A 14,485-nucleotide genomic window follows, 5' to 3' on the forward strand; every position below is an offset into this window, starting at 1 on the left:
GTGGGCCTGGTGACCAGGTCCCATTGTGCCGCAGGCTCGGCAGGAGATGAGGCCCCAGGGGCGGGGGGCTCACATCCCTGCCCCCTGTAGGACAAGGAGAACATGGAGGGTCATGGAGGGACCAAGGCCGGGGCAGGACCTGGAGCCAGGAAGAGGCCAGGTCCAGTCTGGCCCCAGATACGCTCTCGTGGGGTGACCCTGCTCGGGTTACTTGAGTGGTCTGGGCCTCAGTGTCCCCATCTGTAAAGTAGGGCTCCTAGGAACCCCTCCCTCCCAGGACCAGGGTGCCAGGGCAGGGGAGGGATGCTTGTGGTCATTGTATTCAGTGGCACCTTATGTTTGCACATGCCCTCAGCCCCAAGTCCAGCACAGCCTGAAGATGGGCTGGCCTGGCAGGGCTTCCTGCCCCTCCAGGCTCTTCTCATCCTGCCTGGCTGCTTTCCAGAGGAGGTCATTGCCTCACCCTAAGGGTCCTCCCTTATAGCCCAGGGCTTTGTAGGGGGAGGCGTAGGAGCTGATGGGCATCTGTGCTTGAAGTGATGAGCCCCTCCCAGAGGGGCTTGGGCACAGGACACAGCGTCTGACTGTGGACTCTCCCCCAAGACCACCATGGCCTCCCGGAACAAGGTGATGAGGGCCATTCGGGTCTTTGAGTTTGGCGGGCCAGATGTGCTGAAGCTGCAGAAGGACATCCCCGTGCCTGAGCCAGAGGAGAATCAGGTAAGATGTTAGAGGCCATCCGGGCAGGGGGAGAGAGCCAGGAGCCCAGAGCCTCCAGTCACCAGGGAGCGGCTGGGGCTGCACCAGAGAGCAGAGACCCTCCCCCCCATCACCAAGAGCAGAGACCCTCCCCCCATAGTCACTGGGGAGCAGAGACCCTCACCCCATCGTCACCAGGAAGCAGAGACCCTCACCCCATAGTCACCAGGGAGCAGAGACCCTTACCCCTTGGTCACCAGGGAGCAGAGACCCTCCCCCCCATCACCAGGGAGCAGAGGCCTTCGCCCCTGGTCACCAGGGAGGGGCTGGAGCTGTACAGGGGAGCAGAGATCCCCCCGATCACCAGAGAGCAGAGACCCTCACCCCATAGTCACCGGGGAGCAGAGACCTTCACCCCATAGTCAACGGGGAGCAAAGACCCTCACCCCATAGTCACCAGGAAGCAGATACCCTCACCCCATAGTCACTGGGGAGCAGAGATCCTCACCCTTGATCACCAGGGAGCAGAGACCCTCCCCACCCCCATCACCAGGGAGCAGAGGCCTTCGCCCCTGGTCACCAAGGAGGGGCTGGGGCTGCTCCCTCACAGCTCCCCCCACTGGAGGACTTGGGAGCTGGGTGAGGCCTGTGGTTCGGTCCTGCCCGCGGTGGTTTCTGAAGCCACACCGCCGATTTACGGTTCTGGTGTGGAGGTGGTCGTGTCCACATCACCGCCCTGGATGAAGGCTCTCTGCTGCCCCGCAGGTCCTGATCAAAGTCCACGCGTGTGGGGTCAACCCAGTGGAGACTTACATCCGCTCTGGGACCTACAGCCGCACCCCAACTCTGCCGTACACGCCTGGCACAGACGTGGCAGGGGTTGTGGAAGCCGTGGGGAAGCACGTGGGGAACTTGAAGGTAGCGGCCTGTGCGTTTCCTCCGTTTCGTTTTCTCCAGATGCCTTTGCCCCCCTCGGTTTCCCAAGACTCCCCTTGTCCAGCCAGGGTATCCCAGTGCTAGATAGGGACAGCCTCACGCCCCTGGGCACAGCTCAGAGGCCCCCCCGCCAGCCACTTATGGGGCCCGCGCCAAAGCACAGACTGGCCACTCTTGCCCTCCAGAGCTTTCTGGCAGGGGGGGGGCCCTGAGGGGGGCTGGGCGCGGGTTGGTGTGGCTGGGATGGGGTGGGGGCTCCCAGAGACCCATGGAAAGTTTGGTGGGGAAGCGACAGCTCTCCTTGTCCAACCCTCGGTTTCCTCTGCTGTCCTCTCTGTGCTCAGTGATGCTGAGAAGGGCAGGGGTGGGGGCGCTTCAGCAGGCCCCGCTCTGTCTGAGGGGGCTGTCCTCTCTTCAGGGAAGCAGTCTCCGTCCTCACAGAGCGGCAGGTCCCGTCCTGGTATCTCCAGCAGTGGGCATGGCATCTGTGATCAGTCATTGGTTTAGGGAACTCCCGGGGTAGTAGATGGGGGAGGGAGGTCAGTACCTTCATTCTGCCCCTCTTGTGTGCATGACGGAGCGTCCAGCGGAGGGTCCAGTTGGACTGGATGGCATCTGCCTGTGATTCAGCCACTGGGCAGTCTTTGAGCAAGGGAGCCCTTGGCGCCTTAGGAAGGCACGTTTGGCTGAGGGTGCTTCTGGGTGTGGGGGGTAGAGAAAGAGCTGGCCCTCATGACCCAGGTTCAGAGACTGCCTCTGGGCCACCCCGGGAAGGTCACTGGACACTCCAGTCCCCCACTACTGAAAGGGCCAGCCTGTCCTCGGCTTCAAGCTTGGGCCTTCATCCCCCGCCTTTGAAAGATAAACAGGACAAGGACCAGAGCCATCCTCTCCCGGCTCGCGCTCCCCACCCCCTGTGCTGTGCCCGGGGTGCCCTCATCTGCCCCCCATCTGGGAAGGGCACTGCCGCCCACATCCCTCACGCCTTCTGCCCCTTTGTCTTTTCCAACAGAAAGGAGACAGGGTTTTCACTACCAAAACGGTCACGGGGGGCTATGCCGAGTACACCATTGCCCACGAGCACGCTGTCTTCCCGCTGCATGAGAGTCTGGACTTTGGTCAGGGTGCCTCCATTGGGATCCCCTACTTCACAGCCTTCCGTGCTCTGATACACAGGTGAGGACTGGGGGCGGGGCGGGGCTGGCGTGCAGCCCTGGGGCAGGGGGAGAACCTGGCTGTTCACCCCACCCCCACACCATGTTGGCCAGGATTCAGACCCAGGCCTGGGGAGGCCACAGGTGGCATTCTTCCCTGGTCTGGATCAGAGTTCTTGGGCCATCCCCAGAGGGCCAGGCCCTGGGCTTGGGGGGCAGGACCCCCCAGTCTTTGTGCTGCAGCCACGGCTGAGATGCCTGGCTGCACAGCTGAAACGATTCAGAGCCGGCAGACCTGGGTTCAGGTCCTGCCTCTGACCCCTGCTGCCTGTGAGTCTGTGGCCCCTCTTAGAGCCCTAGGACTGGACATCAGGCAGTGCCCTGCTCCAGGCCTCTCCGGCACCGTGGCCTGGCCTTCCCAACCAGCCCTGGGATGGTCATTGGGCTGCATGCCTGGGGAAGGGGACCAGCCTGAGGCCCAGCAGGGTGGTCATCGTGGCTGTGCTCTCTATTCCAGTGCCCAGGCCAAGCCTGGAGAGAGCGTCCTCATTCACGGGGCCAGCGGAGGGGTAAGTATTCTCAGGAGGGTGTTGCGGTGGTGTGCTGGCTACTGGCTCATGCCACAGGGGTCAGAAGGACCACGCCTAGCCTTTGTCCATGGGCCTGAGAAGGTGGGTGGTGGAGTGGGAAACCCCCACACCCAGGTCGAGCTCTGGCACAGATTCTCCCAGGGTGCGAGCCTGGGCCTGGCACCTTCCTCTGATCCCCGAGGCCTTGGGGTCTCCCATCGTGCCTCTTCCCTGCTCAGAGGACTGTTGGATGTGCGGTAGACTCCGTGGCTATGGCCGATGTGGAGAGGTGGGCCTTGGGCTGCCCGTTTAATCCGTGGAGGGAGGCAGTGAGAGGAAGAACAGACTGACGTTCACATAGAAAGATAACCTTGATTTTTTAAACCGCACTGGCTGAGGCGTCCGCGGGTGTTAGTGGCAGATGGGGCCCTGCCGCGCCAGGCTTGCTCCCTGCCTCTGGCCTGGCCATGTGACCCTGGCCAAGGCCCTGACCTTTCTGTGCCCCGGGGAGCCTAGACCCTCCAGGAAGGGGCTTTTCTGGGGGGCTCCCTCCTGGCCTCTGAGGGCCCTTCAGGCTTGGCCCTCAAGAGTTCCCAGCACCTTCTGGCATGTTCACTTCCTGGCCCGCCCGCTGAGCCATCGTGGCTCTCCCGAGGGTATGGGCTCCCCGCCACTGGCCAGCTGCCTTACGGTGCTTGGACTCGGGGGTGCTCCTTGGAGCAGGAGCCCCAGGAGCCCTGCTGTCCCCACCTTGTCGAAGGAGCCCCCCACCTTCCAGAATCTGGGAGACCAGACTTAGCATCTGCAGATAGGAGGCCGGGGGGCCCTCACTCACTTGGCTTGGGCATCGCCTTCCCTACACCGTGCTAATAACCCTGGGCCAGGAATTGTGTGCCTCCCCACAGGGTGACTGGGCAGTGCCTGCAGGGCCCAGTCTGCTGCCTAAGGAGCTTAGCCGGGTATCCCTGTAGCCCCAGGGATCAGGCTGCTCAGAGACCGTTGGCTTTCAGTCTCTGCTGCTCCTGAACTGGGGGCCCCAAGAAAAGGGGAGACAGCTTCCCCTGTGGGAGGCCCTGGCGGCTGGGGAGGCTTAACGGGTTTGTTTGATGGATGGCTTCATGGAGAGCGCCCCTTCTCTGACCCCGGTGTGGGCTGATTGAAGGTGAATTCAATATGCCTGTGACTGGCCAAAGCCCGTCCAGCAGCCCCGCTCAGCTCTGGTGCTCACTCACCTTGGCATTTGCTGCATAAATTACAAATCTGAGCGGCAAGCGGAGGAAGGAGCATGGCACAAGTGCTGTTCCCCCGGCCCCTCGTAGAAGACCTGGCCGCTGAGCAGCAGAGTTAAAAGGCAGGCCCGGCCACCATGTCTGAGCTGAATTAGTGTCGGTTAGCTCCCGTGACAGCATCAGCGAGAGAGGCTGGGGTAGGCCCGGCCCGGGGTGCCCGGCTAGGCTGTCTGTCTGTGGGCTGATGTTGGGACTTAGCCCTGGGCTGCCTGCGCTTGTATCCCTCAGTGAGCGCTCCCCACTCGATGTGGCTGCCCAGCAAGGGCAGGACAGGAGAGGGGCCCCAGGCTGGGATGGTCAAATCAGGGTGAACTGGAGCCAGAGAAAGCTGCCCCCTGCACCTTCAGAAGATCAAGAGTAGAGATTATACCTGTGGGTCCTCAGCAAGTGTGAGGACCCCTGATCTGGAGTCTGGGTCCCGTGTGCAGATTGTGCCCCGAGGTTCACCACATGGGCTACCTGCAGAAGACCCTGCGTTTCCCAGACCTCAGTTTCCTGAACTATAAAAGAACAGTTTCGGATCAGAGGCTCAGCCTGGAGCACAGGGTCGAACCTTTGCCACCGCCCCGGGTGTGTGGGGACTGAAGCTCCCAGTGCAGGGTCCCCAGGAGGTTCTTGGTGGGTCCAGCCTGGTATCAGCCCCAGTCTAGATGTCCCTGGAGCCTGTGTTGGCCACTTCCCTTGTCCTGCTTCTTGTGCAGAAGCCACTTGACCGTGAGCCCTCAGAGGACGGGCATCACATAGGGAGTAAGGAAGCCAAACCAAAGAAACTCAAATGTCCTTTGTCCCCAAGGTTGGCATAGCGGCCTGCCAGATCGCCAGGGCTTATGGCCTCAAGGTTCTGGGCACAGCGGGCACAGAGCAGGGGAGAAAAGTTGTTCTGAAGAACGGAGCCCACAAGGTCTTCAATCACCGGGAGCCTGACTATGTGGATAAAATCAAGGTGGGTGGTGTGGGGAGGGGGCCGGGGGCTGGCTGGCTCCCCCTGTGTCCTAGCACTAACGCTTAGTAGGTGCAGCGGTGTAACCCCTGCTGTGGGCCAGGCCCTGTGCGCAGCACGTCCTCACCTTCCAGCCCCAGGCCTTCCCTCCAGTCTGGGGCGCGTCGCTGATGAGGGCACGTGTGTTGTGATGTAGGAGTACGTTGGGGAGAATGGAGTGAACGTGATCATTGAAATGCTGTCCAACATCAACCTCCACAATGACTTGCAGCTCCTCTCCTACAGAGGCAGGGTCATAGTGAGTACTTGGGATCCTTGGAGGACACGGTTCTAGCCTCACCCCCCCCCCGGCCTCCTGCAGAGCCCCCCTGCTCATGCGAGCCCCTGTCTGTTTCCCAGATCGTTGGCTCCAGGGGCCCCATAGAAATAAACCCCCGGGACACGATGAAGAAGGAAACCAGCATCATTGGGGTCTCCTTATATTCCTCCCCCAAGGTGAGCGCCCAGCACTTTCCATGTGTTCCCCAAGGGGGTCTCTCAGGCCCTCCTCTGCACTGGCCCAGGGTAGGTGCTCTGCAGAGGAAGCCTGTGCATCCTGCCTTCCCAAAATGTATCAGATCCCCTGGGTTATGCTGGCACCTGGGCAGAGGGGCAGCAAGTTATCGGCATCCGTGGGCCTGGACAGAGGCTGTTTAAAGCAGGTCTGCACCCCTACACCCAGGATCTGGGGGTCTTCAGAGCTCCAGTGTTCCTTTGTGTCCTGCAGGATGACTTTCTGCAGTCCTTGGCTGCACTGCTGGCGGGCATCGAGACGGGCTGGCTGCAGCCCGTGGTCGGGCCTTCCTACCCGCTGGAGCACGCCGCACAGGCCCACGAAGACATCATCAAGAGCCAGGGGGCTTATGGGAAGATGATTCTGCTCATGAACTGAGGCGGCCCGCCCATTTTGAGCCCGTGGGCATCGGGCATCGGCGTGGCATCGCGCCTCCTCCGCCCCGTGCCCATCCGGACTGTCTCTGCTGTGTCACTGTCAGCCTCCTCAATAAAGTAGATTAATTAACAGTGGTTCTCAGTGTGTTTGTACTGCTCTGGGGGGGGTGTGGGGAGGATCCTTAGCCACATCAAGCGGGCAAGGCCACGTGGACGGCCTCCCGACCCCACAAGTCCCTGGGCCTAGTCTGGATCTTTGCTTCAGACCAAAGGGGGGGGGGAGGGCTTCCAGCGGCCAGGGCAAAGGGAGAGAGGCCAGAGTGGAGGGCAGCCAGAAAAACAAAGGCCCGAACGTGCGAGAAGGAGGCTGATGATTATTTTTAAAAAAGCAGCCACATGACTGCTCAGCAGTGTGTTGGGCAGGCTCTCCTCTGCAGGTATTTGTGGTCAGCTTCCTCTTCTGTAAGACCGCTGCCCTGCACCCAGGGCCTGATGTGCTTGCAGGAAACACCTCTGCCAGAAAGAGAGAGAGACCTGCAAGAAGTAAAAGGGGAGGGGAAGCCACGAGAAACAGTGAAACTGGGTCTGAAGAATAAAACATAGAAGAGAATGCGGAACATCTCGTCTGACAAAACAAGTAATCTGGAGAACAGATTGAGGACAAGTGGCAGAAGAACCATCGGACTAGCTGAAAATTAGAATTAAGAAAAGAAAGAATCTCAATATGATGTTATAAGACTTTGTTAAGAGAGCGAAAGGCAAAGCAGAAATGGAAAAACATCTGCTGGTCACCATCTGAAAGATTCCCGGAGGAAGACCCAGAGGAATATCCTAGCCAAGTCTCAGAACGCCTGGGTGAAGGACAAGACACTGCAGGCAGCAAGAGAGACAGATTAAGCCTCAGGGGGCTATGCTGGGGGCAAGGAGCCAGGCCACGGAATAAGGCAGAATCCTGACTGGACGCTCAACACCCTGAAAGGCTGACAAAAACAGCGGAATTTTGACAGTGAGATACAGGAAACATCACAGACCACTCGCAAGGGCCTCAGTCAGGTCAAACTGTTCACCTTCCATTTGTGAAAGCGTTACCGGTGCCCTCGGGACTTCCTTCAGTCCTTGGGTGTGGGCTGATCTGCGAAGGATTGCACAGAAACACACAGGGAGAGAGAGAGGAGAAATTCCCTCATACGGATGAGGCAGAAAAGGAAGAATGAATACAGAGGAGGCCAGTGCAGCGAGGGCGGGTGATCCCATGGGGCAAGAGTTAAAGAGGGAAGGCGCAGGCGTAGAAGGGCATCAAGGTCTTCTGAATTGAGAAAGAAATATGAGGACAAGGGGATGGGGGGATGATAGGGAGGGACTCTTAAAAGGGGGGCTAGGTTAAGGAACAGGAGGGCAAGGTAGCACGCGGAAGTAAAACGGACTGAGGAGGAAGATAGTGTGGAAAAATAGGAAGGAGGAAAAGCCAAGTAATTGCAGCTTACAGTGTGAATGGGATGAATTTAACAGAAAAGCAGAAATGGAAAGCAGATTAAAAGTTTGAATTCAACCATATGATGCTTTGAGGAAACTCTAAAAATGAGAGAGAGAGACACAAAGATACAATTAAGGGCCAGGGTAGAATTTATTATGTAAAAAAAAAAGCATGGGTACTAACTATGCCGTCCACCTTCAGAGATACGTGATAGGAGCAAAGAAGCATAGCACGGGCTTATGTGCGTGTGTGTTTAGGGAGCTCTGTGTGTCTCTATCTTTCTATGTCCGTGTTTAATTGTGACCTTTTTTTTGGGGGGGGGGAGCTAGAAAAAAATAAAGTAAGAAGTGCCCAGAAGAGAACAGAGAAAACCCACCGGGAAGCAGAGGAAGCCGGGCAGTGGGGGAAGCAGTATCCAGCATGGATTAGAGAGGTTTTCTTGAAGTGGAAATTTATTGTTTTATCTTGAATCCTCTCTTATGTCGTTGTGTACATGGCAATCTCCTTTTGGTTTTTTCCCTCATTTTTATTTAATTTTAAAATGAATCAATTTACAAAATAAATAAATAAAAAATAAAAGGGGATGTGTTTTTAGAGGACTAACTGCTCTGTAGGGTTCTTTGTGATCTTTGATGCTCAGGGGCCTCCCCAGGGCATCTGGGATCAGATAAGAGGTCACTGGGGACCACTGGACACAATAAATACAGAGATTCCCATACTTTGGAGGCTCATTTCCACTTGACTTGGACCACGCTGCCCAAGACCCAGGCTGGCCTGGGACCATTGTCTCCATTCCAGGACAGATGGCGCTGCACTTGCTGGCCTTGAGGTGAGTGATATGAGGCTGGAGGGGGCCCCCCGACCTGCCCCAAATATCCTTCCGGCTGACCTTCCTGGACCTGCCAGCCTTTCACCCTCTCCCCAATCATGTCTGGCCCAAGGCAGCCCCTGTTCCTGGGTCAGTTCTCAAAAAGGAACGGTGTGTCCTTGCATTCACAGAAGACCACTTCCAGCATTGTGATGCCGGACCTTCTGGACCTTAGAACTTGCTTTTATTGAGATTGGATTCCTTCTTACCCCTCTCCATCTTGACTTATTCTGACCCATTTGGATCTCCCGAAACTGCAGCATTTACAATTCTCAACTCCCATATCCCCAGCCTGACTCCAGCGGAGGCCAAGTTTCATCCCCCGTCTGCCTCCCTGACTGTGGCCCGCACGCCAGCAGGACGCTCCCTTGAAGAAGGGATCCCAGTAGAGGTCAGGACACTGGTGCACCCTCCAGGAGCACACTTTGCTCTCCCTGCCGACAGTCTTCCTACCTGTGAAGGGAATGCCCTAGAAGTTTGTGGTGTGACCTGGGAGTAGAGACTGGCTCGTTTTCATCTGACAAGGTCCTTGGCCTTGTTAGGACGGTGGCACCTCGTTGGTTAAAGTTTCCCAAACCAGTCTATTTGAGGTCATCCTCTTCCAGGGCCTGCCACTGAGCTCTGTCGTCCACACGTGCCCAACAACCCTTGCTGCCTGCACAAAAAGAGAAGACTTCTTTGTCCTCAGAGAGATCCCTCCAGCCTGAAGAATTTACCTCTTCCACGTAAAGTAGGGAATGAATCCTGCCCAAAGAAAGCCCTGTAGCAGAAATAATAAATATGAATGGCTCGCCTTAAGAGTTTAATACGAACATTCAAAATAAGTATCTGTGATTTCTGATTAAATCTTTGAGTACATATATTTATCTTTAATCACATTTCTATGTAATTGTATGCACACACATTCGTAATTAGTTGTTGCCTAGAATGTTTTCTAATTAACTTTAAACTGTTAATTTATGGTTTATTCTGGTGACATGATCTGAAGAAATTGCCCTGTATTAGTGTTGAATGGATGGCATCGGATTGGTTGCTTTCCTTCTTTGAATTCCTGAATCCTGTAGTCATGTGAAAGCAAGTTAGCGTCCATGCTTTCCATCCCCTTCTTAAAAGGGGGAATGGCATTTTACTGTGAGTATTACGCTCTTTGGGAGTCCCCCTTTCACCTTTGTAAGAGTCCAAGACCTCCCTGGGATGATGAGAGGACAGAAGCCAGTGGGGGACATGGCAGAGCCAGCCCATAGCCCATCTCTCTCCACCAGGAGAACTTGTCAGCCTGATGTCTGGATGGGTTTCTGTTGTCCCCACTTCACCTCTGGACCCGATTCTCTGTCGCTCGTGGAAGGGGGCACAGATGTTTCTATCTTTGTTTCTGTGTCCCCTGAAAGCAGTGGGCTGCCCTAAGAATGTGCTGCCAAGCCTTCCAGGAGGCTGGAGCAGTGGCCGGTGGCCTTGGAGACAGAAAGAGGCCTTTTCCAGGCCCACCTCCAGCATCTTGGAGGTGTGACACTCCACACAGCTCTAGGGGCAGGGTCTCCTTGCCTTCTCTGGTGTCAGGGACCCCTTTGGCAGGCTGGGTAAAGAAGGAAATGGGTAAACTGAGTGGGCTACAGAGCTGAAGATGACAAGGGGAGTGTGAGTAGAAGGCAGTGACAGCTGTGATTGGGCCGCCCAGAAACAAGCCCCACCTCCACTGACTTGCCGAGGGAGCACAGTCTTCCCTGTGACCCCATCTCCCCAAAGTTTCTTCCCCTCAGCCAGCAATACCTGGCTTCCCAGAGACCTTTGAAGTGAAGTCATTCTCTAGAAGAACCACAAACTAAACCAGACCCAAGCGTTCCCTGGGGAGAACGTTGGCATTAACCCAGCAGGGGGTGGGAAGAGCGCGAGGCAGCACAGAGCTTTCCCAGGATGACTTGGGGTCATTTTTAGTGAGAAGAGACAATGGCCAGCCTCTGTGAATGGCACGTTGGTGCCACTGAGACACCAACAAGAAAAAGCCAGGCTTGGTTTGGATGAGGCAAGTGCAGGGGCTGTGGTCTGCACCAGAGCGAGGTGGGTACCAGGGGTGGGGACAGCAGCAGAGCCATCAAACGGCATGGCAGAGAGGCTGCCCATAGCTCACCATCCTGTCCTTGGTGTTTTCATGCTTTGCTGTCTTCCCCAATCTTGGGGAAAGTCAAGGCAAGGAGGCAGTCTGGCATCATGGGACGGGTACTTTGAGGCCACAGGATCTGGGTTCAAATCCAGCCTGTGGGACCTTGAGCAACTCACCTGACCTCTCTAGGGCTCAGTTTTCTCAGATGTGAAATGAGTGGGTGAGGTTCCACAGCCTCTGAGACCCCTCTCAGCCCTGTGCCTGTGGACCTGGTGTCTCTGCGGGCTTTATTCAGCTTTATAGGAGTCCGATTCATGACAACCTCTAAATAAAATCTTCTGGACCTGGAATTCCCTTTGGATAGATTTCTGCAGGTCCAGTAACCCTCTGAGGGAAAGAAAAATTACGTCTTTCTTTCCATTTAACTGCTGACGTTTGGCATTTCCTTTAATTATGATTTAAAGAAAATATTCTGAGTAGATTCTATGACACATAAAAGGTTCATAATGCCTAGGACGACATGTTCTTCCACATACCCATGATGTTTCCACTGAAGGCAAATTAGAGACTGACTTCTTCTGTGAGGATTAGTCCAATAAGGTACGCTGTGACTCCCAACATTTAGTTAGTCCTCTGTGCTTGTGACTTTTAATTGGATTAGTTGTTTTCCAATTATCTCATGCAATCATTGGTCCGTTATATGCTGCAGTCCATTCACACCCACCACGTGCCTCTCCACAACCCTTTGGGGGACCCCTGATCTTCATTCTTTGGAGACTTGTAGCGGCAAGCACCCCAGTGTCCCCAGGGTTGCTGCCAACACACGTTCTTAGATCTGCTTTGATAAAGGAAAGTAACTCAAAATGGGTTAACAGGCTTACTTTAATCAGTCAAATATGTATCATTTACCTAGTTCAGGGGAAAAAGGTCAGCACCCCGAACTTCAGAATATACAGATAGAATTATCAAGACAGAGAAACAGATCAAGTAGACGTTTTCAAATTGTCCAACTATTACATCCATACCAAACAACATCTGGGTTTTTCAAAGCCGGGGAACTCTCAACAATGGCTTTCCAGAGTCTCATCTGATCAAATCACAGAACACTTCTCAAAAGTGAGCCCCCAAACAAAGCTACACATCAGGGCTTATATAGCCTTCTCCTAGCTCAGAGAATGTAACAAGCTTATTGACTCACTGCCCAATCAAAAAGTATCTCCTGAGAAACAAGCCTCCCACCCCAGGCTCCAGGTGCACTTTAGCCTAGGGGCAGGGAAGATCTTTAAAATTTACATTCCCATTACTAGACTGCAGCATTGCATGACTGTTGTTAAAAAGCTGGGTCTTCTGTTGGCCTCACTGAGCATAGCACACATTCCCAGGGATACTCCAGCGGTGGATGGCTTCTGTTGTTCGTCCCACTCCTTGTCCAAGCCTGAGAGCTTTCATTCTGTGTATTTGTTCCTCTGGGACAGTGCCAGGCACACAGTAGGGGCTTAATGAGAGTGAATGCCTTTCCATTGGCCGATTCTTTGTCTATAAAGAGAGGTGAGAGAGTTAAAGATAGAGATAACCCAAAGGACGGTTGTGAGGCTGGTGATGGACAGCTAACAATAAAAACAAAAATGGGTACCGGAGGAGAAGATAGCAAAGGAGATGGGCGGCCTGTGGTGGGGCAGCCCTTGATGCTGTTTTATCAAAGCTGCACTGGTATGGGGCTCTGGACTGGGGACCCAGACCTTTCCTTTGCCCCACCCACAGAACTGGCCATCGATAGGAGGGAGGGCACAAGGGCCAGCCGAGATCTCAACAAGGGCAGTCCTTGCCTTGTTCTCCCCCATGTGGTGTCTGGGAAGTGTCCTGTGGAGCAGCGATGCTGTGGAATTAGCAAGTATTAGATGCCTGCTAGCTACAGACACAGAGCTAGGAGGCACAATGGATATGAGAGATGGACCTGCGATAAGGTGCTCACAGCCAGCCTTATCCACCCACTATCTGTGTGACCTTGGACAAGTCACTGCACCGCTGCCTGCCTTAGTTTCCTCATCTGTAAAATGGGGCTAGTGACAGCACCTGCCTTATGAGCATCAGATGAGATAGATATTAAAATTTCAGATCTGGGATTCTGGCAGTCTGAGATCCTGGGAACATGATGTGTAGTCTGAGATGCCATGGACACAAGGAATGTAGTGTGTGTACACGTGTGTTAGTTGTGAAAGTCAGTCTCCTTGACACATCCACTGTATACACAGAATGAGTTACCAGGGAGTGTGGGTCCTTCCTTCGGCTTTATGTGACTCCCTAAGATCTGCCATGATCAGAATATTGTTCTGGAGGAGATAACCACAGACACCTTGAATTCCCACTGCTGATTCTGGCCACATTTTCACTGGTCACTAGATCTGGAGATGCAAAGTTCCCTTTCTTGGAAGTTTTAATACCAGGGGTCAGAAGAGATCTATGCAGCATCTGTAGACACTTGGTGTCAAATAGTGTCTGAGGCAATCATGCTTTGAGGAATTCCAAATGAGCAAAGCGGCTTCATGCCAAGCTTCTCTCAAGCATTTAGCAAGAATAGATGCTTCCAGTCTGTAGAACAGGGCTTGAGCTGGAGACGTCGACATGTGAGACACTGTGGAATTGAAGCCTGTTTGCAAGAAATAGTTTCTGGTTGGGGGAAGTGTTTTTTTTTTCAATTCTTTCTCACAATGGAATTTCTGAATTCCATCCAATTTATTAATTTTGTCGTTATTTTTAATATGTATTGTGCTTGCTGTTTCTAATTTCAAAGAGTGTTGTACCATAATGAGGCACACAAAATTGTGTATAATTATGCCTTGGATATTCCCTGCATATATCTGTAAATGCCAAGGTATGTTATCAACGAGGTGCATCATTCCAGGAATTGACATCTGATGTCTGTGTTGGGAATGGAAAGGTTGGCAAAGAATGAGAAATGCTTGCGAGTTCTATCAGCATTCAGTCATGAGGACACCTCATAGTGCTAACTGCAGGAATCTCCATTTTGTTACATAGTCCATCTTCCTCATTTCAGGCAACATGACAGGATGCTTCTTAACATGACTGGAAATTAGCCAATTAAAAAAAATATTCTCAAGGCTTTAGCAGCTATTCTCAGGCTTTCATTCTATACACAGACAGTACATGGCTGTTGGGTCAATATTAATTGTTTAACTGTCAATTCTGCTTAGGAGATAAAAAGAGTAAATGATGTGTTCTAGTAATATTTTTCATTTATTTGTTTTTCAGTGTGTTCTATTAAAGCTTGCAATCCGCTTTAATTGGCATATAATTTAATTGCCACATAAGTTATTTAATTATATGCTGTGAATTGGAAGTGTTGTTTATAGGCAATCATATTGTTTTTGTTAATACCCATCACAACGGATCTTCCCCAACCTCATATCTATATGGGATTCCTAAGTGTTGAGTATTTTCATAGAATTTCCATAGTATTTCCATATAGGCTGAGCCATACTTCCAACTGAACCCTTTGGGGGGGGGGGT

At 53.7% G+C, this 14,485-nt stretch overlaps 1 protein-coding gene across 2 annotated transcripts; it reads left to right on the forward strand.

Annotated features, from left to right (window-relative positions):
• Nucleotides 1-428: 428 nt before the first annotated feature.
• On the forward strand, nucleotides 429-6,652 carry LOC138165233 (quinone oxidoreductase-like). Of its 2 annotated transcripts, XM_069093349.1 has the most exons (8): nucleotides 432-720; nucleotides 1,465-1,617; nucleotides 2,648-2,811; nucleotides 3,307-3,358; nucleotides 5,441-5,590; nucleotides 5,784-5,885; nucleotides 5,987-6,082; nucleotides 6,354-6,652. In XM_069093349.1, the coding sequence occupies exons 1-8, from the start codon at nucleotides 610-612 to the stop codon at nucleotides 6,516-6,518; spliced, it is 993 nt and encodes a 330-aa protein (XP_068949450.1). In that variant the 5' UTR covers nucleotides 432-609; the 3' UTR covers nucleotides 6,519-6,652. The 2 variants fall into 2 exon arrangements, with proteins under 2 accessions (XP_068949451.1, XP_068949450.1); XM_069093350.1 differs by lacking the exon at nucleotides 1,465-1,617 and having other exon boundaries at nucleotides 429-720.
• Nucleotides 6,653-14,485: the final 7,833 nt, after the last annotated feature.

Source organism: Petaurus breviceps, unplaced genomic scaffold (assembly GCF_028583685.1).
Source record: "Petaurus breviceps papuanus isolate PSGF00001 unplaced genomic scaffold, PetGlider_PUasm1.0 208, whole genome shotgun sequence".
In the NCBI taxonomy this organism is placed as follows: Eukaryota; Metazoa; Chordata; class Mammalia; order Diprotodontia; family Petauridae; genus Petaurus; species Petaurus breviceps.